Raw genomic sequence first — 22,962 nt, 5'->3', positions numbered from 1 at the left:
CCTCCCATAGTTCCCTTCCTCTCTCCTTTCAGGTAAGAACGGGCCAAACACTGGCTCCCCATGCCCTCAGGTGCAACTAGATCCAGGGGGTCGACCTTCCCCAAACAACACCGGTTCTTGAAAGGATGAGCTGGAGAGGCCCCAGAAACTGGAGAGCATTAGACACGGGAAGGTGTCCCTGAACCAGAGAAGGGGAGGGGAGTGCACGCTTTCACCAGGTGGCCTTCTAGGCATAGCCCCCAAATTTTCTTGAACTTGGCCAGTCCACCCTCAAGGCAGAGGCTCAACGTGTGCTTACCGAGTTCGCCTGGGGTCCCTGTCTAGCTGCTGGTTTAGGAGTGGGGATCAAGAATCCGAAAGGGTCTCAGAGTGGCTAAGCGCCAGCGCCACGCAGAAGAGACCTGCCGTCGGCCACGCCCCCAAGTGGCCCCGACCAGGCGGGTGCTTCAGACCAAGGAAAGCGCTTGTGGGTCTCAGGACAGGAAGGGCACAGGCACCCGTGGAATAGGCGACACGATGCACCCCCGCCAAGCAGCGAACTGTCCCGAGTCTCTCGGCCGGCTCCCGGCTTAAGCCCCGCCCCCTCTACGGCCCTTTACAGAGCCCTCCCTTTGTCCCCAGTGGTCCCTCGCCACTTCCCCTCCTAGATTCCGAGTCGCGTCCTGTCTCAGATCCGCTTTGCTATCTTTCGTGATTTTCTTCTGCTTGAGAGATTGCTCCTACCTCTGTCTCCGCCCTGTCCCGCCCCGCGCCCCTTCTGCAGACAGGCCACGCCCCTCAGGAGTCCTAGTCACCGGCCCGGAGCGCCCTCTGGCGTCTGCGCATGCTCTCTGTTCCCGACTGCAAAGTCCTCCAAAGGGACCTTCTAGGCTGCGCGCCGGTTGCCCCGGCTGGGGTCGGTCCGCCAGCGGCGTCTCGTTGGTGCAGCCAGCGACCTCCGACCCCGCGGGCGCGGGGCGGGGCAGGGCTGGGAAGCCTTAGCTGCGGGCGGGCGGCGGCTGCTGCAGCGGGACCCGGGAGCGGGGCCCGGCGCCGCCCGGGCCGCGGGGCGATGTGAGTCGGGGCGCAGCGGGGCGGGGACCAGGCGGCTCTACTGAGGCCGGGTCGTGCCGCGCCGCAGTCTCCGCTCCTACCCTAGAAAGCCCCCAGGCGGACAGGCTAGCGGCGCACCCGGGGGCTGGGGGCGGGGATCCAGGCTGGGAGCGCGGCCGTAACCTCCGCATTCCGGCTGAGTATCTAGAAAACCTCCTGTTAGCAGTTTTTTTGGCTCCCCAGACCCCACCCTCTCCCCTGCTACACCTTCGGGTCTTCAGGATCCCGCAGAACCCCCTCACTTAATGCTCTCAACCCTCTGAAACGCCCACAGTCACATCGTTCTCTGCTCAGTGGCCCAAAGGCTTCATTCAGCCTTAGCATGCTTTTTTTTTGCAGCCCATCTTCTCCCGAGGCATCGTATACATTTTCAGATCTCATACCTCCATCTAGTGCCTGTACCCAACCCTATCTACCTCAGACATAGCCTCCCCCATCCCACCCGGTATAACCCCCCTCAATGGATCATTTGATAATATGTTTGATATCTCAGAAAAAAGGGGTGTCAGATGCAATCCCTCTCCCATTTACATCCAGTAGCTCTTGACTTTCACACCCCTTCCCAACTCCCTGTTGATAGTTTAAGCCCCCATGTTTTTTCAGTACCTACCTTTAGCCTGCGCACACTTCCTTCAGCCTGCTTCCTCCTTCCAAAAAATAAGCCAGACCAAGAGTGGGGTTCTTACCTAAGAATTGTACAAGGATGCAGGGCTCGGAGGACCCTGCGAAGTACTATTTTCCTGGAACAGGAAGGTGGGATTTCAAGCGTTTTCTTCAGAGTCCTGGTTTGTTGATTCATCTGCCTAGGGCTCAGATAATCTGAAATTTTTTATAATTGGACCTTTCTGACACTAGGAACAGAAAGTCTGTCCAGCTTTCAAATATGAAGTGCTTTATTTATAGCTACTTCTAGAAATTACCTTAACTAGAATTCCCGTAATTGACAGATGTTTCCTCAAAAACAAAACAACAAAAACCCCCTAGGGGCAGGAGTAGAGAGGGTGGAGGGAGAATGAATGACACCCCCCCAGATATAGCAACAAAATATTCTAAAATGTTGGTTTCTAGAATCATGCTGTGATATTGGTCTTCTGAGAAAGAAAGCTTTTTATAAGGTTAAAATTCTTTGTAACATTCAGGTGATAATTCAGGTGATATGTTTGGGTTTGGGTTTTGGTTGGGGGTGTTTTGGTTTTTTTTTTTTTTTTTTGAGGGGAAGTTGTTATAGGGTTTTTTGAGTAGCCTTGGTTCTGTGGACCAGACTAGCCTTGAACTCAGACATCTCCTGCCTCTGTCCTCTAGTGTTGGAATTAAGGTCATGGGGTCACCTTCTCCCAACTAGGTGATGTTCTGAAAGGTTCATATACCGGGATTCAGAGGGGGCTCTGGCTCCAGTGAGGACTGTGAACTCTCAGCACCTCAGAGTTCATTGTCTGTGGTCCTAAGAAGTCCCTTTCAGTGCTGAGAATTTGTGGTTCTTTTATCCACAATCTTCTGACCCACTAGAACCTAGACCAAATAAGTTCAGATGGGCTATGCTGATAACAAGTCTATTTCCTGAAGAGCCAAGGTTGAGAATAGGTCTCCATTAATTTCTGGTCTCTGTCTCCGGTGCTAGGTGAACCCCAGGTGTGACCCCCAGGGATCCAGGTGACATCTCTGCAGACACTCTGCCATGACACCCCACTGAGAACAAGGGGAATAAAGTGGGAACCTTTTCCCATGCCCCTCCCATGGTCAGCCCCCCGATGGCCTGGGTGAGGTAAGACCTGTGGCTTAGGGATAGGCTTTGTAGAGTTTCTTAATGTGGGAGGGATATAGGGGACAGGCCTGGGGGGGGGGGAGGTCGAGGTTCTGTAACGCCGTTCCTGGACAAGCCACTGCTTTATTTATTTATTTATATGTTTCAAGGCAAAGCAAACACCCCTTAAAACTTCAGGCTGGGGCCTAGGTGCCTTAGAGCCTTAGAGCCATTACATAGCAAGTATGAAGGACTAGGTTGGATTTCCAGCATTAAAACCAAAACAAGACTTCTGTTTGGGATCTCTCCACGTCCCTCTCAGTCCCTTAGGTCACCAGTGTCTGAGTGCTGTCCTCTCCATATTAAGGCAGAAACCTGTGGGTTGTGACAGATCATCCCATCACCAGTGTCCTGAAGGGAAAAACTAGCTAAGGTCTCATCTCTGCTTCGGCCTTTGGGAAGAAAACTCAGCCTTTTGTTGTTTTCGTTTTAGAGTGTTGAGAATCAGATCTAGTTCCAAATAAAGTATCCACCCTACCACTGAACAGCTGCATGCTGGGTCCCAGCATTTTTGGTTTCATCAGTAAAGAAATACAGGATGCACCTTTACTCCCAGTGCTTGGGAAGCAGAGACAAGAGGGTCTCTGTGAGTTCCAGTGTTCGGTTATAATGTGTGTCTTAAGATCACAACTCGGCAGTAGCTCACTTGAAGAGAACATTAGAAAATATTAACTTTTGGTAGATATTGGGAGGGTAGATAAGGGAGGAAAGAGAGAACAAGGTTGGAGCAGAACTGGTAAGGAAACTGAGGAAAAGAGAGGGACAAGATGGTGTCTGGGACACCCACGTGACACTGTGTTTGTTGAATCCAAATGAGAACCTCAGGCTAGCACACAAGTGAGGTAGCCACTCCCAACACCTTACATCCATCCTGCTCAAGACTTCATCCACATCACTCCATGGGTTACAATCCCGTGGACTTGCCAGGGGCCAGATTGAATGTTAACCTCTGAGAGGCTTACCGTCCTGCCCCCACCTGCAGGAATCCTTAACTCATTCTAACTTGAATTAATGTTTATCCCAAGCGTGGTTGGCCGTGGATTGAGAGAGAATCCCCTCGGGGGGGGGGGTGTCTGTGTCATACAGCCTGTTGGACAGAGGTGCTCACAGTGCAGTCTGCACAGAGCAGAGCAACTTGGCAGAGCTGCTGGTGACTGCTCGTCTCCTGTCTCTCCCTAGGGTCGGTAGGCCGCTCTGACACCATGGGGAGCTGCTGTAGCTGCCTAGACAGAGGCAGAGTGCCACACAACCACCCTACCAAGTTCAAGGTACCCAACTTCCCAATGCTCCCTTGAGGTTAGACTTCCTGTATCTCTAGGGAAAGGAAGATGACAGGCGGTGACTGTGGGCCCACTAAGGTTCTTGGCCTCTGAGGTAGTGTAAGAGGGAAAACCTAATTCTTGTTTCTTTCTTTCTTTCTTTTTTTATCCTCCCTCTCCTTCTGCCTTTCCCTCTCTTTCTCTCCTCTCTTACTACCAGGAACCATGTGTTTTAATTAGAGCACACATAGCACAAGAAGGAACACTGGGTTGGTGTTTTGTGAACCTAAGCTCCCTACATCCCATAGGAGGCGCCATCTCCTCTCAAGTAGGGTTTTTCTGGGCCTGTGTTTCTCCTGCCCAACTAGAGAGGAACCCTCAGCAAGTTTGCACAGTTCCAGGGTTGGAGGCAGGCTGTATTTGTTCTGCCTTGGGCCTGTCAACAAAACTTTAGATTTTGAATTAACAGTTAACCCCTTCCACATTGTCAAGCCCCAGGAAGTTCTTGAACATTGGACACTTAACCACCTGGTGTGGGCGGTCAGCAGATGACCTTTCCTGTCTGTGCAAACAACAGAGCTGAGGCTCATAGGAGAGACTTGCCCCCAGGAAACTGTGACCCATGGCACTGTTCTGTGTGATCAAGGGATCCTTTGGTACAGCTAGGAGCAACTCGGTCTCCCAGCTCTGTCCTTCATGACACTGCTTCCCGGTGTCTCGGGGCCCTTGCATACACTTCCTAGCTTCTCTATTGACCTTGGACCTCTTCTCTCTACAGGTGACAAATGTCGATGATGAAGGGGTGGAGCTGGGCTCAGGGGTGATGGAGCTGACGCAGAGCGAGCTGGTGCTGCACCTGCACCAGCGGGAAGCTGTCCGCTGGCCCTACCTCTGCCTGCGGCGCTATGGCTACGACTCCAATCTCTTCTCCTTTGAGAGTGGCCGCCGCTGTCAGACAGGCCAGGGTGAGTACCAGCCCTGCCCTCACGTACAGGGCCTGAGTTTGTTACAGAACTGAAGAATGGCCCTTACCACCCTACCATCAGACACTGGACTTGGCAGTATTGTTCAGAGCAGGGGAAGGTCTCGGCCAAAGCCCAGAGCACTTTGGTGCAGAATTATGTGGACCTAGACCATCCTCTTCCATTCCTCAGTCATTGCTGTTCTTCTAGACGCCTTTGTAGGAACACTTGTTACACAGCCCATGGAAGGAGCAATGTTCCTAGACCAGATTCTACATAGCAAAGACAACTCTTCCACTGTTGCCATGGTTTCAGGGTCCTTACTGCCTCTGCAGTAGGAAACACCTCCTGAGCTGCCAGGTCATACACCCTGGTCGCCAGGCACAGTGTAGGAGAAGTCAGGCAGGAGACTGGCTACAGGGGCTGAGTAGCTTGCATAGAGATTTGGGCAGCAGGAGCTTGGGTCTCTTGTATACAGTGCAACCTTCAACAGTCTGACCCGTGTGCACCATCACCTGTGGGCAGTGGAGTGTACTGTATTCCCCCTGCCCGTGTGCCCTCTGCAGCCAGAGGTCAGGGGCTGGCAGGCTACTCATGAACTTGAGGTCTGGGCTTGCTTCTTAGTCCACACAAGCTCAGCACCAGGAGTTCTTCTTGGGATTGTGCTGCAGGCAGACAGAGCTGTCTCTCCTGAGATAGCACAAAGCAATTTGTGTCCTGGGTTGATTGCTGAAGGGCCTTTTCCCTCCATGCACCCCATCCCTGTGGTATAGATGAGCATAACGTGTGAGCAGAGAGGAGGCAGAGGCAGCCTCGCCCCTGGTGAGGTTGATTAACTGTGGGTGTGTGGTGCCATACCTGGTAACATCTATCTTTGCTATGGATGTGTGCACGAGCTATCCCATAGGCCTGTGTTGCAGAGCCCCAGGCTGGTGTCTTCAGAGCCATTGAGTTCCATGTGCTCAGTCAAGCCCTGCCACTTTGGGGACAGACTGGACTTGGAAGTGCTTAGAGGCGCCTACAGCATGAAGGAGCACCGGACTGCCTTGCTGTGTCTCTTCCCAAGCTCTGTGAGGGACATATGTGTGGAGACAGGAGGCCTTTGCTTTCTGGCAAGCTTTTGGGCAGAATATTCTGTGAATGATCTGGGAGTAGGTCAGACCTATCTGTCTTTAGAGATGGTAGAGAGATTGGGTAGAGTTGGCCACACCCTGGATGAAGGGTTTTGAGGGAGGGAGCTGGGAAGCAGGGAGTGATGGGTACAGGAAGATGGGGAATCCATGGTTTTCTCCCCATCCCAGAAGGCACCTTTCCTTATAAAAACAAATGTTCTGGGTCTTGGGATAATAGTAGGTAGTATAGGGAAGTGGGTGCCTAGGGCTCACCCTCAGCGACCTCCAGTATCACTGCGATTCTGGAATGCCTCTGTAGAGCATGCTCAGGGAAGTTGAGGCACTCCTGCCCTCCAACATTGTGAGACTGGAGTTCATGGTCATTGCCTTCTTTTGATTGGCTGACCTTTCCTTACTAGAGGGGTGGGAGGAGCCCTCACTGCTTCTTCCCTTCTCCAGGGATCTTTGCATTCAAGTGCTCAAGGGCAGAGGAAATCTTCAACCTGCTGCAGGACCTCATGCAGTGTAACAGCATCAACGTGACAGAAGAGCCAGTCATCATCACACGGAACAGCCACCCCCCAGAGCTCGATCTCCCTCGAGGGTCCTCACAGCCCGCGGGTGAGAAGACCCCCACCCCACACACCCTATCATATACACACATGAGCACTAGTCTGGGAAGCACAAGTCAAGCTAGCAGGTAGGGAGGGGACAGCTGGGATGAGCCAGCCTTCCTGAACATTTTCTTCGTCATCAGAACCACTCCTGAGGATGGATCAGTCCTGGGCAGGGCCAGTTGGGTGACTCAAGCTGGAGCTGCAGAATCCTGGGCCTTGGGTCGACTAATGGTTGGGGAACAGACAGGAAGACATTCGGTTGCCATAGAAACAGCAGTTGAGCTTTTTGTTTCCTTCAGTCTACTGGCCTGGATCACATACCAAATACAGTTCTACTGGCTTGCTGGCGCAGCCATCTCTGCTCATGTTTGTGTGGCGGTTCCCATGATCTGTGCTTGATGGATCACTGAGTCAGAACGCACAGCCCTGAGCACTGTACTCCCCGGCCTGTCTGTGAGAGACAAAAAGGGCTAAAATGACCCCTGTGTTTGTGAGGTTTTCCTGGTGCTCCCTGCAAAGTCCGCCTGGACAGAGGGTGGTCCAGGGATGACAGGTGTGCCATCAGTGTTTAAGTAAGTCTATGAGGAGTAGGAAGTTGGGTCAGCCTTGGGATGGCTTCAGCAGGCAGGGCAGGGTTTGATTGCAGAGGTGCAGAGGAATGGAGGGTTGCCAGCTCCGTGCGGTAAGTCAGAATAGCGGCCATGCTTGCCATTGGAGGAGTTGCAGGGCACCCCACATATGTGTGCATGTGTGTGCAAAAGACTGTCAGGTAGCTCCCATACCCATCACCTTGGCTGATTCCCCTGAACCCACCTCTAGGCTACACAGTCTCCAGCTTCTCCAATGGCTTCCCTGGCTGCCCCGGAGAGGGCCCACGGTTCTCCTCCGCTCCTCGCCGACCCTCCACAAGCAGTCTGCGACAGCCCTCGCCTGGGGAAGAGTCCACCCACACCCTCATTGTCTCCGATGAGCAGGTGCACATGTGGTAGGGTGGGCCTAGGAAAGGTTGTGAGACCAGAAGAGACTCGATAGCGCCCTCTACCTGAGGGCGTTTGGGGGAGGGGGTTAAAGGCGGCGGGAGAAACTCTAGCTCTTTTCCGGTCCTCTCTGGTCCCGTCCCTCTGCTCTCCCCATTCTCCCAGTTCTTGAAACCACTTGATTTCACTTAACATCTTTACCCCTGCAGTCTCACACCTATGTCAACACACCAACCGGGGAAGAAGACCGCAGGAGTCGCCACTGCCTGCAACCACTGCCTGAGGGCAGGGTACCCTTCCCACCACAGACACAGGTTTCCGAGCAGCAGGACCCACAGGTGTTCCTGCAGCCTGGGCAGGTCAAGTTCGTGTTGGGCCCCACCCCTGCTCATCGGCAGGTGAAGTGCCAGAGCCTCTGCCCCAGTGTGCAGGACCCTCCCCTCCACAACAACAACAACGAGGGCCCTTCTGAGTGCCCAGCCCAGCCCAAGTGCACCTACGAGAATGTCAGCGGGGGCCTGCAGCAAGGGGCTGGCTGGAGACTGAGCCCAGAGGAGCGAGGGTGGAGTGGACTGGCCCACCGTCGGGCTGCCCTACTGCACTATGAGAACCTGCCCCCACTTCCTCCTGTATGGGAGAGCCAAGTCCAACAGCTGGGCGGGGAGGCAGGGGATGATGGGGACTCCAAGGATGGGCTTACCCCGTCCTCAAATGGCTTCCCTGATGGTGAGGAGGATGAAACCCCGCTACAGAAACCCACCAGCACCCGGGCCTCCGCCCGTAGCTTCCCTGTCCCACTCACCCGCCGACGAGGCTCCCCAAGGGTCTTTAACTTTGATTTCCGCCGGCCGGGCCCTGAGCCCCCAAGGCAGCTCAACTACATCCAGGTGGAGCTCAAGGGCTGGGGCACAGCCCGTCCCAAGGGGCCCCAGAACCCCTCAGTATCTGGAGCTCCTGGGCCCACCCCACACCCTGCTCGCAGCTCAGACTCCTATGCCGTGATTGACCTCAAGAAAACGGTGGCCATGTCCAACCTGCAGAGGGCTCTGCCCCGAGATGATGGCACTGTCCGGAAGACTCGGCACAACAGCACCGACCTGCCTCTGTAGACCTGGTCCTCCGCCTGCCTCTGCCCGCAGCAGGCAGACTCCACCTCACCCACCAGCCCAGGACTCTGACACTTCCCTGCATTGCTGGAGTCCCCAAAGATGTCAGCCACTGAGTGTCCAGTTCCCCAAGCTCCTGGGGAGAGGAGAGGGTGAGCCGGAGAGGAGGGAGCCACGGTGTAAACTGTGAAGGGTTTTCAAGGTTGCATTTTGCACCCTTCCCTAATGTCTGTCTGTCTAGTCTGTCAGCTGTCGTGTGATTGTGCTTTCTGTTTTCTTTTCCTTTCCTTTTTTTTTTTTTTTTTTTTTTTGGGTTGGAGTTTTGAGACATTTTATATCTGTTGATTTTATTTATCAGTTTATTTTTCTATTTATTGTTTTAAATGTAACTTAACATATTTATTATTAATATAATTATTTTTAAATTCTGGCTCAGTGAGTGCTCTTGTCTGTGCAGTGTTTCCTGGCAGGGTGTGGGCAGGCAGGCAGCCTCCCAGCGATAGGGGCTTCATTCATGGCAATCCTGAGGGCTGTAAAGTCTGTGGTCCCTTCTTTTTCTTCCCTAAGAAGCCCTGGCCTAAAACAAAAGTTTCCAGGGATGGACAAGCTTTTGCTTCTGCTAAGCTGAGAGCTCAGATGAAGGAATCTGGGAAGAAATATGCCCTAAGAGATGATGTTCACTTCACCGGCTACAATGGACCGGAAATGAGAGAGAAAGAGGCATTTCGCAAGACTCTGTAGCTCCTCCAGGCAAGCCCCAGGGGTCCCTGCTGTCCAGAGTATATGTTGACCGGAAGGTAGCCCACAGCTACTGCAGCACAACTGTACCTGGGTCAGAACCTTCCTTCACAGGGATATTTTGCTAAAATCTCAGAAGCAGCCAAAGGAAAACCATACATGCCTGATAAGGTTTCCAGCTCATCCTTTGGGACTAGCTTAGAGAACTGCCCAGGCTGGAGCACCCAGGGGCCTCTCCTTTTCTTGGCCCACCAGGCCCAAGGAGAGCTCTTGCCCTGCCCCCATCTGCACTTAGGGCATCCAGTGCCCTCTTGTGGCAGGGCCTGCTCTTTTTCTCAGTGTTCTCTATATTTTCTCTACCTTTTACAAGCCTCTGAGGCGTGAGTGAAGATAAGAGAGTTTGCCCAGGACATAGACAGGCTTCTTCTCTGGGCACTTTGCGTACCAGCTCCCTGTCCTGTGCAGTGAGCACATAGATCCCTCTTCATCAAAGCTACAGTCCAGGATGGGGCTCACTGGTTTCCCTCTGCCACTGCCCAGCCTCTTTTCTTTAGCTTCTTCTGTGTGAAGGTTAGACTAAGAGTGCCGTCTTGACTGTGGGTGTCACTCATACCTTCTAAGATGGACAAAGAGGGCTGATCCCAGCAGGACTGAGGGAGGAGACCAGCAATGAACCGCTGGCTACAAAGCCTTATTTTTCCCCACCTGTTGACCTCTGAACTGGGGGATGACTCTCTGCAGAACAGGTTCATTTCCGCACTGCGGCAGGGTGCTGCTGGCCCCTTCAGCCTCCTGGGCAGCTTTACCACTGTCCCATGTCCTCTGTGTCCTCCTCTGCCCATCCTGATTGCTTTTTGAGGCCCCCAGTTAGGAAGGCTTATGTTTGTACACAGGAAGATCAAACAGGGTTGAGGCAGATAAGCCTCTGCCTGGATCAGAGATTAGAACCTTAGCCACACTTTGACAGTTATGGGTCCATGCTGACTGATTTCCTCTCCATCCCTCCCTCTCTCATCTCTCGCCAGTTTTTTTTCTTTCTTGCCCTCTACCCTTGTGGGAAATGATGTGTACTAAGTGAACAGTCCACACTGAACTATATACCCCCAGTCCTCCAGACTCCTCCATGCTTAGGGACAGACTACCAAGGGGTGACCAGAGGTTGGCTATTGCCAAGAGACCAGATTCTGTCCCTGGCTCCACCACTCTCTGCAATCTCTCTCTCTCTCTCTCTCTCTCTCTCTTTCTCTCTCTCTCTCTCTCTCTCTCTCTTTCTCTCTCTCTCTCTCTCTCTCTCTCTCACACACACACACACACACCTGTTTACTGGAAGAGGGCTTCACTCTGTCCCCAGAAGACATGGAGCTACTGTGACAAGTAGCCAGCCAGATGATGAATGGGACTCCTCTTCAAAAGTAGACAGATCCCAAATATGGTGGCATGCACCTTTACTCCTTGTACTTTGGAGGTAGCTGCAAGTGGATCTCTCTGAGTTTAAGGCAAGCCTGTTCTGCGTAGCAAATCCCAGTGCAGCTAAGACTTGGAGTAAGAGCCCGTCTCGAAACCAAAAGGCCCAGCTGTTCCAGACAGCAACAATAAACAATGGTCCCCACTCTTGAGGCCCCCCAACTTCAGACTTGCTCCATTCCTTTATAGATACTTATTCTCATTCTCTTGCCCCCAAAGGCTGCTCTGATTCCCTGGATCCCCCAGAACAAGTCACCATTGCTTCACTAAGAAAGCCCAAGACACAGGCCCCCAGAATTGGCTCCTAGCCCAGTGGGGCCCTTCCCTTCCCCCTCTGCCTCTGACCCACATCTACCTCAGGAATTTTCCCCTCCCAGGGAATGGGTAGACAGTGTGTGAATGGACAGTTTCCTACAGGAAGGGATGGATGGATGGGAGAATGGCACAGTGCCCAGGAGGGTAACAGCTGCCCTTGTGTTGGGACCTGTCCCACAAAAATCAGGGTTGGGACCTTAGATGAAATCATCCATGTTATCCAAAGACCATTAGCCAATGTTAGTGGCTAAGTACTCCCTTTTCTTCTTTGGAAGCAGGCGCTGCTGGCCTCCTGGGCTTCCCTCAGGAAAGGACGGGATCCAGCATCCTGTCTGTGAGTGACATTTCAGGTCAGACCGGAGAGGCCCTCCCCAAACCCACCCCTGTGTAATAACAAGGCTTCACCAAATATACACACAGTGGCTTTCCACAGAGGCAGAGACCACTCATTTATCTCTGTCAGGCCTCACTGGGCAAGTTTGTTATCACCCTAGGAGAGGAAACAGCCAGGAGGTGAGGAGACTCACCTCAGGCTATAAGTTAATTAGCAGCTTGTACTGGGGCTGGATGCCAGTCTCGTGTCCTTCCCACCCCATCCCACCCCTGCTCTGGGCCAAGCCTGGCCTGACTGGGGACCGCTCCCCAAGGCCAAATGGCTCCATTCTCAGTAAAACCACATTCCACTTGGAAGTCCTTTGGAATTTCAGGACCTTGCCTTTTTACCTACCCAGTGAGCCTGCTTCTCCCCAGCCGTCCAACACCTACAGATCCACACTGCTTGTACACTCTTGTACCTCCTCAAGGACAGCTCCTTTTATCCATGGGAGGGGCTCAGGCAGTAGTGTGGGAGGCTTGACCTCACCTGCCCTGATTTCTCCTTCTTGTGGGTAGAAGGATCTCCCAGGGCAGGGCAGGCTAAAGGATCCTGAGCGTTGGCTGCTCCAACAAGTGCTCTAAAGTGAAACCCTACCCAGAGGTAGGGCAGGGTCACGACGGGTGCCACTGGTCCTCCAGAAAAGCCAAGACAGTGTGACGTAGGGAAGAGCTGGGCCCAGATGAACAGGGCTCTGCAATATCACAGCCCAGGAGTGTTACTTGTTTGTCTCATTGCTGGGACAAAGATGCCTGAGCACAGCAGTTAATGGAAGGCTTGACTGGGCGCACAGTTGATCATAGAAGGAAGATATGAGAGCAGGAGTGTTTGGCAGCTGCCCCAAGGTGTCCATTGTGAGGAGCAGGGGCTTAGATCACAGCCTCCTTTTTGTCCTGTCTGGGACCCCAGCCCATGGTGCTGCCCACATTTATGGTGGGTCTTCCCATCTCAACTAAACCTAATCTAGAAAGATGCTCACACAAGGCATCCCCAAAGCTTAGTCTCCTAGGTGAGTTTAGGTTTTGTCAGGTTGGCAACCATGGTTAACCAGCACAGGGCTGGGAGATGGCTTGGTGGTTACACATCCGGCTCAAGCAGAGAAGCCAAGTTCAGTCCCCAGCACCTATCTCTGTCAGCACACACAAAACTGTAACTACAGCTCCAGGGGATCCGGAACCTTCTTCCCCACCCCCGTGGGTGCACATACACGTGGCATAAGCACATGCGTGTGCAGAAATTAAATCTTTAAAGAAATGGATTAACCGTCAAAACTAGATAGTAGTAGTCCAGTGTGTTCTCCTTCCCATGGTCTCTTACCAAGTCTGCTGTTCAGTCTACTCAAGGCCTCTCTGCCAAGGGAGCTGAGCCCTGAGACTTGATCTCTTGCCATCGGTTTCTTCATCTGTCACCCAGAGATAATGACAGTCCCTCCCTCCAGGAAGGATTGCAATAGTGGAATAAGAAAATGTCCTCCCAACATGAGCCACGCAATTGGTTCACAGTTAAGCGCTCAGTAAATGGTTAATGACTGGCACTGCTTACATCCGCATTTGCTTCTTCCCAGCATGCCCTCTGAACTCTTGTTTGAGCTATGGCCAAAAGCCACCCCTAGGCCTGACCTCCTCCATGCAACCAGGTGTTGCCCTGTTCTAGACATTTCTATTCCACTAACACAGGCTGTAAGTGTTCACTTCACTGCTGGTTCCTGGGAGCTCAAGCCTGGCCTGAGACCATCTATCTTCTTCCATATAAACACCTGCCATGCTCCTGGTCCCCAGTCCCCTCTAGCATAGGTGTTCTTGAATGGTGCATGCATTCAGGTATTATTATCATTCCCTCTTGGCTTTCTGAGTATGCCGTGGGGATTGAGTGACACCAACTGTTGCTGTGGGCGTGAAGGTGACCAAACACTAGTGAAGAGGGTCTCCATGGGGCTGAACCATGAGAGTTTGGCTCAGTATCCCACTCCCTTAACTTATTGCTCCATGAGGCTTCATACTGTGCTAGAGATCAGCAGGAAGCCACCCTGGTCACTGTGGCATCTTCTCTGTCTCTTGTCTTGCTCTTTTGGGTAGACACCTCAGTGGTCCCCGCTTCCCCTGGATGCAGACTGCCGGCAGAACTGCCCCTGTGGAGGACCTGGGAAGCTTCTGGGGTCAAGCACATCACTCCTGTGTCTGATTCAAGCTGTTACTACTATGTTCACTTGTTTTGAACAGTGCAGGGTGTGGCACTCCCACTGGACTTGTGACCTAGGTGGCTGTGTCTTCCCCTGCCCCTTTCTTCAGCTCTGATCCTGTTAGCAGAGAGCTATGACCCCTTGGGGGACTCCGGGAAGACTCTCCCTGTTGCTTCCTTCCACCTGAGCCCCCGCTCCCACACTTCTTCATTTCAGTGTGTCCCATTGTCCCCACTGGTAAGAGAATCCCAGAAAGAGCGAGGCAGGGAGAGATACATGCTTAAGACTCCCAGCTGCCGGTGGGAAGGAATGTAATCAATGAAATCTCTGGTCTCCTCTGGACTATGTGCACCAGGCTAGGACAGAATGGCAGTGCTAGGAGCAGTTGAGGTGCTGGCTGGAGGGCATGGGCCTGAGGAATGGGGGTGGGGAAGAGGTACCAGGTGTTCCTGGAGGTTCCTTGTCTTTCTTTGCCTAGGAACATATCAACAGATTGATACATGGGGGTGAGGCCCAGTTTACACAGTGGCCTTGATTTCCCAAGTAAACATTGGCCATCCAGGATACAAACTCTGGATTGTGTGGACTGAGCCATAACAAAGCCTGAGCTCCTTTTGGGGACAAAGCTTTTGTCTAAAGGACAGGATTATGGGACATGTGCTCGTGTCTCTGATAGCTGTGGGACCTCAGGCGTACCCCACTCTGAATCTGCTCCCTCAAATATTATGGGGAGACGATTGCTTGGTCCCTAGAGAGTTACTATGAATAAAATAAAAAGATGCACATGGGGACTGGGGAGACGTCTGAGGAGGAGAAAATACCAGCTGTATAAACTGAGGGCCTAAGTTCAGTCCCTGGTGATTACATAAATATCCAAGTGTAGCTGTACACTGTAATCCCAGTGCCTGGGAGGCAGAGACACGAGGGTCCCCGGAACTTAAGGCTGGCCAGTCATTTTAGCCACATCAGTGAGCGCCAAGTTCGGTGCGAGACCCTGTCTCAGAAATTAACATGAAAAAAAAAAAAAAGAAAGACATCAGATGCCACTTCTAGGGGCAACAAGTGCACACATGTATACATATCCTCACACATGTGTGTATATTCTTACACACATGTGCGCACACTTGCGTGCACACACACACACACACACACACACACACGCACACACACACGCACACACAGAGGAGAGGGAGAGAGAGAGAGGGAGAGAGAGAGTAAAATTCTCAGTCACAGCATGTGTTTGGCCTTGTTGTGGTTTCCATGGCAACAGAGAGCTGATATGAGGCCATTCCTGAAGGAGGTGGACCCTGATCTTGCAGATTTTGGAAAGGACAGAAGCATATAGTCCTAGCAATTGGCCTACTGGGAGGGGAGACCCTGGAGTGTTGAGAGCAAAGAAGTGGGTGGGGAGGGGCTGAAAAGATAGCTTGGGGTGGACAGGGAAAGTAGAGATGGCTGCCCTCTGTGGTCTATGGGACAGAGATCTGAATACCTGTGAATGGCCCGTGGGGGGCAGGCTGTGAGTGGTGAGGAGGCTTACAATTCAGTGCAGAGTGCTCATCCATCCATGTATTTAACAAAGGATTTATCGAGTATCTATCTGCTAGTGTGCCGGGCACTAGGCTGGGGACCCAGCCATGATGGGGTCATTGAAATCCCGACCTCACGGCCCTGCATTCCACTGTCAAGGATAGCCTCTGGGAGGTCAGATTGGAGCAGAGACATTAGTGACAAGACAAAGATTGAGGGCTACCTCAGGGAAGGAAGTTCCAAGCAGAGGGAATTTCAGGTGCAAAGGCCCTGGGGTAGGAGTTCTTGATAAAGCAAAAGAAGGGTGAGGAAAGACCCGAGAAGCTTTTGCAGGGTGAGAAAGGCTGTGGTTGAGACAAGGCACATGGGCCCTGCAGGCCAGGGGTGGGTGGACTTTGTCTGAGGGCAATAGAATGGTTTTGGAGGGTCCTGAGCAGATGCTTTGTAATGAATGTCGAGTGCAACAGGATAGATCCTGTTTCTAGGTGGACAATGGGAGTTGCTAGGAACTAACTGTCTGTGTCCCCCAGTTCCCTATATCGACACCCTGCCCTCCACTGAGATGGCATTAGGAGGAAAAGTCTTCAAGGGGTGATCCATCACTAAGGTAGAGCACCCTTTAAAGGCTTTAAAGACTCAGTGCCATGCCATCTGCTTCATGTCCTCAAAGGAAAACATGGCAGTCTTCACACCTGCAAATGGTCCCCACAGATGTCACATCTGCTGGCCCCCTGGCCCCAGCCTCTGGAATTCCTTCTTATGCAAGCCCCCAGATTTGAGGTATATTCCAGCGGTGCTCCTAACAGGACACTGACATGCCTTTGCCATAGGAAGGGGGACAAGAGTAAAGGAAAGGAGGAGTCACAGAGGGCTCTGAGGCTTCGGGAAGAAGAGGTCACTTCCTGAAGTGGGGAAGGAATATGGGGTCAGATTCCAGCGAAGGGGCCCAGAGGACAAACCCTTCACACTGTGACCCATCCCTGGAGCCAGAGACAGCAGAGCAGATCATCTGGCCACTGGGCGTTTTGGAGCTGAGCGCGCCATACCCACCTCATCCTGGAGGCAGGACGTGGTGCTGTGGGGACCCCACATCAACAACTTGCACCTTCAGTCTGACCTCTGCTCTTTTTGAGGGTGACCTGGGTGGCAAGCATCAGTCCATCTTGGACTTTAGAAACTGGGGTAGCAATGGGCAAGACCACAGTAATGTTGTTACACAGCAGGCCCGAGGGAACACCGGCAGAGGACCCTGTGAGAACCTCCGTAGGCCATCCAGATCTCAGCTTCAGATACTCTAGAAACAGTAAGTGGGGAGCTCTATACTTGAGAAAAAGCAGGTCCCCTCAGAATCTACTCAATGAGAGCTTCAGATAGAAAATCTACGGGGATTACAGGAAGCCTCTGGACCCTTCCTTGTGGTACATGAAGACCCATCAATCCCTTGTCTGAGGCTCCAGGCCTCAGTTTCCCACCTTGTACAGAGCTAGAGGCTCCAACTCTAAGTTGGGTGGCTTCCCATTCTTGTCAAGTTCCTCAGCCAGGCTCTGAACTCTTCTCCGAGGAGCCCCATCATGTCCTAGGAGGCCACCACAGCCATGCCTGAGCTCAAAAAAGATCCAGGTGCACCCAGACAGACCCAAGCAAGCCTGGTAAGGCCACTCAGCTGAGACTTCACTGTGGGGCTGGGGTAGTGGCAAGGGAGAGCTGAGCCAGATCATCCCCGGCCGGAGCTCATTATCAATGTTTAGCCTGGGGCTCTGGGGTCAGGTCCGGATCCTGCTCCTTATCCAGGGATGTGGTTAGATTCTTTGGACTTTGATGTATCCGAGCTTGACACAGGCTCTCCCTTCACTGCCGCCCAATCTCTGTACTCAGCGTTCCCCTCACCTGAGGACACTGGGGGTAGGTTGCTTAATCCCAACAGCCCATCCTCACACTCCAGCCCTCACTGCCTCCTGCTGCTACCACCAGGCCCTGTAGGGCCTCCTGGGGAACACAAACAAGGGAGTGAGATATCTGGATGGAGGGGACCTCTGACAGATCACAGGGCCCCATGGCCACTGGTGCAGAAAAGGAGAAAGGCTGTGGAGACTAAGAGGAGGGACCAGGATAGAGCAGCTATCCTGTGCTACAGTGGGCACAACTGTCCTCATATTTGCTCTAGTCACTATATAATTGCTTTCCCTGATCTTCACTCCGTTGTGGTAGAGGCGAGCCGACCTCGCTGTCATTCAGTAAGGGCCTAACGGAAGCAAGGGCTGCAGAAGCCTTAGCAAGCCTACCCGTCCTCTCCAGTAAAGACAGAGGAGTGGGGTGGGAGGGACAGCATGGGGGTGGTTACCTCCCTGCTCCGAAGAGGGTGTGGCTCTGCAGAGGACACTTGCATAGACACATCTCCTATCCGGGGTCTGCCCCACCCACCTACCCAGTGCAGAAATATTCTCACCCAGACTAGTGGCTTAGGGAAGGCACCCTCTCAGAACCCGGGCAGCAGGGCCACATTGGAAGGAAAGATGGGGCTGTTGCAGAGGTAGCCATTGAGGAAGACAGGTGCAGGAGCGAGGCAGTGTGCAACTTGCATGGATAAATATAGACCTGTACCTGTTCTCCCGAAACTCTCTGACTTGGACTAGCTCCTGCCATCACACGGCACACTGAAGCCACCATCCGATCCTTTGCTGAGGTCTGGTCTGTTGCTAGGCATTGTAATGTTCAATTCTGTACCCCAGGCCTAGGCCCACTAGTGACCCCAGCTTTTGTTGTACAAGCCTTGCTCCTTAACTTAAAACTAATGGTTGAATAGAGATGTTGACAGCCTACAGCTGGGCAGGGGAGGTAGGCAATTTCAGTTCCTGGACTTAGGGTCTGAGACAGAGATCACAAAGGAAGAAGGTGGAGAGAGAAGATGCTGTGGGGTAGGTAAGTCATGAAAACATGGCCAATAAGAGTAGGAGCAGCCCAGAAGGCAAGTTATAACTCAGGGTTATTGGTGGGGAAGTAGATTCTAATAGCTTAGAGGGTAGATATCTGCCCAGCTCTAGTTCGGATTAAGGATTATTATAAACATAAAGGTTTTGTGTCTTTTATCTGGGAAGTACATGATTTAAGGCAGAGTAGAAGCCCCAAACTGATATTAATTAACAGATGCCAACAGTCCATTTTTCTCAGTGCACTGCATTTAAGAGAGACCCTCTGGGCCGAAGAGTTGTCTCAGTGGTTAAAGGCCCGGCTGCTTGATCTCACAAAGGACCAGGGTTTGGTTCCTAGCATTCACACTACGCAGATCACAAACAGCAGTTTCAGGGACTCAGACGCCTTCTGTCTTTTGCAGGCACCTGCAGGCGCAGGACACATGTACCCATAAAATAAATAAAGTAAATGAATCTTTAAAATTACGATTACTAATCTAAGTAAATAAATAAAGCCAGGTGTGGTGCTGCATGCCTTTTTTTTTTTTCTTTCTTTCTGCATGCCTTTAATCCCAGCACTCCCAAGTTTCTGACTTAGAATTTGATGCAGTCAATCAACACAGAACCTGAATTTTAAATATATTTGCATATATGAGTATGTCTGTGCTTAAGTATGTGCAGGAAGGCAGGACAGCCAGGGCTACACAGAGACACCCTGTCTTCAAAAACAAAAACAAACAAAAGCTTTTAATAAATAGAGAGACTCTCAGGCTGAGAATGTGGCTCAGTTGGTACAGTGTTTGCCTACCATGCAAGAAACCCTGGGTTCAAATCCCAGCACCCCACAGACCAGCAGCGGTGGTATATTTCTGTAAAGCCAACTCTCAAGAAGAAGAAACACAAGGATCAAGGTAATCCTTAGCTACATGAAGAGTACAAGGCCAGCCTGGGCTACAAGAGAAATGGAAGAGATGGGGGAGAAGGGAGGGAAAGAGGGAGGGGGAGAGCTAGGGCTGTTCTCTATAACTGGAAGGGAAGATGGGCCCAGCTGGGAGGCTCTGAGATTAGATTTACCTCCAGGCCAGCCTTGCCCGGTTTAGCCACACAATCCCATGAATACAATGTGTACTCCAGCCAGATCCCAGATGTCAGCGTAAGGACCACACACTTATTTTAATTTGCAGTCTTTTCCCTGAAAGGGTTCTCTCTTGCCTCCTGCCCCACAACTTCCAGACCACACCCCTAAAGCACCCCTCCCCTTCCTGCTCGGATTTTCCCCAGCTCTGCAGGCCTGTTCCTGTTTTCTCTGTTTCCTCAATACTGTCCACCCTCTGACCCCTACTTCCTGAGGCTTATGGCCTACCTCAGGACAGCCTTTCTCTCTAGCTTGGGGTAGACCCCGTGAAGAGCATAAATTGCTTGTAAGCCCTAATTGCTCCTGTTTCTCTGGAGAGCCATTCAGAAGTAGGAGAAAGAGGTTGACAGAGGACAGGGGTGTCAAACAAGAATTGGGAATGTTTCCCATCTGCTGTCACTGAAGAACTTGGGAACACTGATCCTTCAGGGTCCCTTAGAATCTGGTCTCTGAAGATTTGCTGTGGATTCCCTGCCGGATGACACACAGCAGACACACTGACATCCTATCCCCTGCCCTGCCCTGCCCTGCACCCTCTCCTTAAAGGCTTCCCCAACATCTGCCTTCTTTAGAACTTTCTGTCCAAGACAACTCTAGTGTTGGACTCCATCAGAGCGTCTCCAGAAGATTGTTAATCTGGGATGAGGATACATTTTGGTGTTGACTAGTTTTACATCAACTTGACCCAATCTCGAGACATCAGAGAGGAGAGAACCTCAATTGAGAAAACCCCCAATATGATTTGGCTGTAGGGTGTTTTTTAAATTACTGATGGATGAGGTAGGGCCATCCCTGGGCTGTTGATCCTGGGTTCTATAAGAAACCAGGCTGAGGAAGCCATGGTTTTGAGGAGCAAGCCAGAAAGCAGCACCCCTCCATGGCCTCTACATCAGCTCCTGCCTCCAAGTTCCTGCCCTGCTTGAGTTCCTGTCCTGACTTCCTTTGATGATGAACAGTGACACGGAAGTGTAAGCCGAAGAAACCCATTCCTCCCCAAGTTTCTCTGGTCATGGTATCTCCTCACAGCAATCGTAACCCAACCAAGACAATTTGCTCCAATGGCAGAGGAGGGGAAGCTGGGAAGTGAGGGTGGGAAGATTTGGGGTTGCATGGTGAATTTATTTTTGTTGTGACTGCTTGGGAGACAGGGTCTCATGCAGCCTCAAACTTGTTATGGAGCTGAGGACAAGCCCAAGTGCAGAGATCATAGGCATGTGCCACCATACCCCGCTTGCAGGGATTGGTCACCTCTACCTTCGAGCTCGAGGAAAGCACAGATTCTCACACCATTTCCCTCTCTGCTGCTGGGGCCAGAGCCTGCCCATCTCTGCTGTCAGCACCAGTGATGTCAGCTTCCCCACTGCTGAGCCTCACAGATTCGTCTTTCCCCCCCCTTCCTACCAGGGATAAAGAAAGCCAAGCAAATGGTGGGGGGGGGGGGGGTTGAGCACTCTTCACCCACAGCCTGTGGTGCAGGGTGTGGGAAAGATACTAAGGGTCATTTTATCTGTTTTTCCAACAGAAAGAGCCATTACCTGCTTCCCTCCTACCCTTTCCTCTTCCTTCCCCTCTCCCTATCGCCCCTCCTCCTCTTTTACTCCCCCCTCCCCTCTTTTCCCTCCCCCCTCCACCTGTCATCTTTTTCTTCCCTCTCTTCTTTTCCCCACTTTCCTAACTTCTCTTTGTGGCTTCACTGGCCTGGAGCTTGTGGTCCTCCTGCCCACCGGACAGCATTAGCCGTGTGGGGTGTGCAGGATACAGGATGAACTGAGCAGGAGCCAGAGGACACCGAACTATACTATATGTACCTCACTCACAGCCAGATGGCAGAACTCAGCAGAGGGTTGCATTGTTGACCATTGATGAAACCCTGAAGCTAAGATAGCATTATAGACTTGCTTCATGTCACAAGTTAGCTACTCACAGCTGGGCAAGGATTCAAACCCAAGCCCTCTAGCTTCGGAACCAAAATTGCTTTATTATTATTATTAGTTATTATTATTATTATTATATATTCTTTTTTCTCTTTCTTTATTTCTGATTCTCCTCTTCCTTCTTGTTATTTGTTTGCTTATTTATTGAGACAGGGTTTCTCTTATAACAGCCCCGGCTCTCCCGGACTCCCTTTGTAGACCAGGCTGGCCTTGAACTGACAGAGACCTGCCTGCCTCTGCCTCCCAAACTCTGGGATTAAAGGTGTGCTCCACCATGCCCGATCTCGTTTTATTTTATTCTTTTAATTTTGTATATGTGTAGGGGGCGCTGTGCATGTGAATGCCAGTGCCTGGGGAGGTCATAGGCAATGATTTCCTGGAACTGAAGTTACACACAATTGTGTACCTTCTAGGCAACTGCAGTGTGTGCTCGTAACCACTCCGCCATCTTTCCAGTCTTACCACCACCACCATCATCAGCGTCACCATCAGTTGAGACAGGTAGTCCAGGTAGACCTGTAACTCACTGTGTAGCAGCCCAGGCTTACCTTAAACTTAAGATTATTCTCCTGTCTCACATTCTAGTGCGCAATTCCATGCTTAGCATTCTCCATAGTTCTCCCTTCACTCCCTCCCTCCTTCCCTCTCTCTTTCTCTTTTGGTAGGGTCTCATTTGGCCTAGGCTGACCTTGAACTGAGGAACCGAGTTAGATACTCCAGACCTACATTAAATTGGAAGGTGAGAACTAACTCCTCAAGTTGTTTTCTCATCTTGATATATGTGCTGTGCACACAGAGAGATAGATGATTGATAGATAGGTGGTTGATAGATAATTGATAGATGGTAGATAATTGATAGATATAGATAGATGGATAGGTTGATAGATAATTGATAGATGGTAGATAATTGATAGATATAGATAGATGGATAGATAATATATTTTTTTAAAGTAATAAGTGGTCGAATATCAAGACCAGGTGAATGGGCCGCTCATGACCACACAGAGGCCAATTCTGTTTTTCAAATATTATTTCCCCATTGTTATCTGTACTGCCCAGATCTGAAGGTTGGGGAGAGGGGCATGCTGGTTCCCTCCCAGCTTCCAGACTCCACGAGGCACCATCTTTAAAGGATCAGGAGCTAGAGGAGAAGCCAAGGGGCTGCCTGTGTCTGCAGTCCATGTGGATATAACATGACCCCAGCCACATCTCTCTAGGTTTATGGCTGGGCCAGACAGGATGGATATTTCTAGAAACTGTCCCTCCTCCTAGAGCTGGCTTAAGAGCAGACAGACAAGTCCAATACTTGCAAACAGAGTCCCCATCACTCTGGCTCTCGGTGGCCTGGGTGACTGACTAGCCTGATGATCTGCTGGCTCCTCAGGAGTAAAGAGCTCAGGGCCTGGTTCCTCCCTGAAGTCCTAGTATCTCTTATGTGTGTGGGCCACTTATTTATTAT

General features: G+C 51.6%; 2 protein-coding genes across 10 annotated transcripts in view; one reads left to right on the top strand and one right to left on the bottom strand.

The window, feature by feature from the left end:
- The window catches only part of PRICKLE4 (prickle planar cell polarity protein 4), a 48,471-nt gene that overhangs the window by 5,574 nt on the left and 19,935 nt on the right, over positions 1-22,962 (bottom strand). For 4 of the 8 annotated variants that reach the window (XM_080917410.1, XM_080917408.1, XM_080917409.1 and 1 more), the window contains 2 exons: positions 7,657-7,839; positions 7,165-7,294 (listed from right to left, as the gene is read on the bottom strand). The exons of 2 other annotated variants lie outside the window; for them this stretch is intronic. The gene's annotated coding sequence lies outside the window, so the exon portion shown is untranslated. Of the gene's footprint in view, positions 1-298; positions 587-7,164; positions 7,295-7,656; positions 7,840-22,962 lie in introns of those variants that run through there. 2 more of the 8 variants (XM_080917413.1, XM_080917414.1) reach the window with 2 other exon arrangements.
- On the top strand, positions 728-9,247 carry FRS3 (fibroblast growth factor receptor substrate 3). Of its 2 annotated transcripts, XM_080917403.1 has the most exons (7): positions 728-1,053; positions 2,711-2,854; positions 4,073-4,161; positions 4,931-5,117; positions 6,686-6,847; positions 7,663-7,817; positions 8,030-9,247. In XM_080917403.1, exons 3-7 carry the CDS (start codon positions 4,096-4,098, stop codon positions 8,927-8,929), a joined length of 1,470 nt encoding a protein of 489 aa, XP_080773529.1. In that variant the 5' UTR covers positions 728-1,053; positions 2,711-2,854; positions 4,073-4,095; the 3' UTR covers positions 8,930-9,247. The 2 variants fall into 2 exon arrangements, with proteins under 2 accessions (XP_080773529.1, XP_080773528.1); XM_080917402.1 differs by lacking the exons at positions 728-1,053; positions 2,711-2,854 and having other exon boundaries at positions 2,871-4,161.

This window comes from Micromys minutus (assembly GCF_963924665.1).
Source record: "Micromys minutus genome assembly, chromosome: 5".
NCBI lineage: Eukaryota > Metazoa > Chordata > Mammalia > Rodentia > Muridae > Micromys > Micromys minutus.
This window is presented reverse-complemented; position numbering and strand designations above follow the sequence as displayed.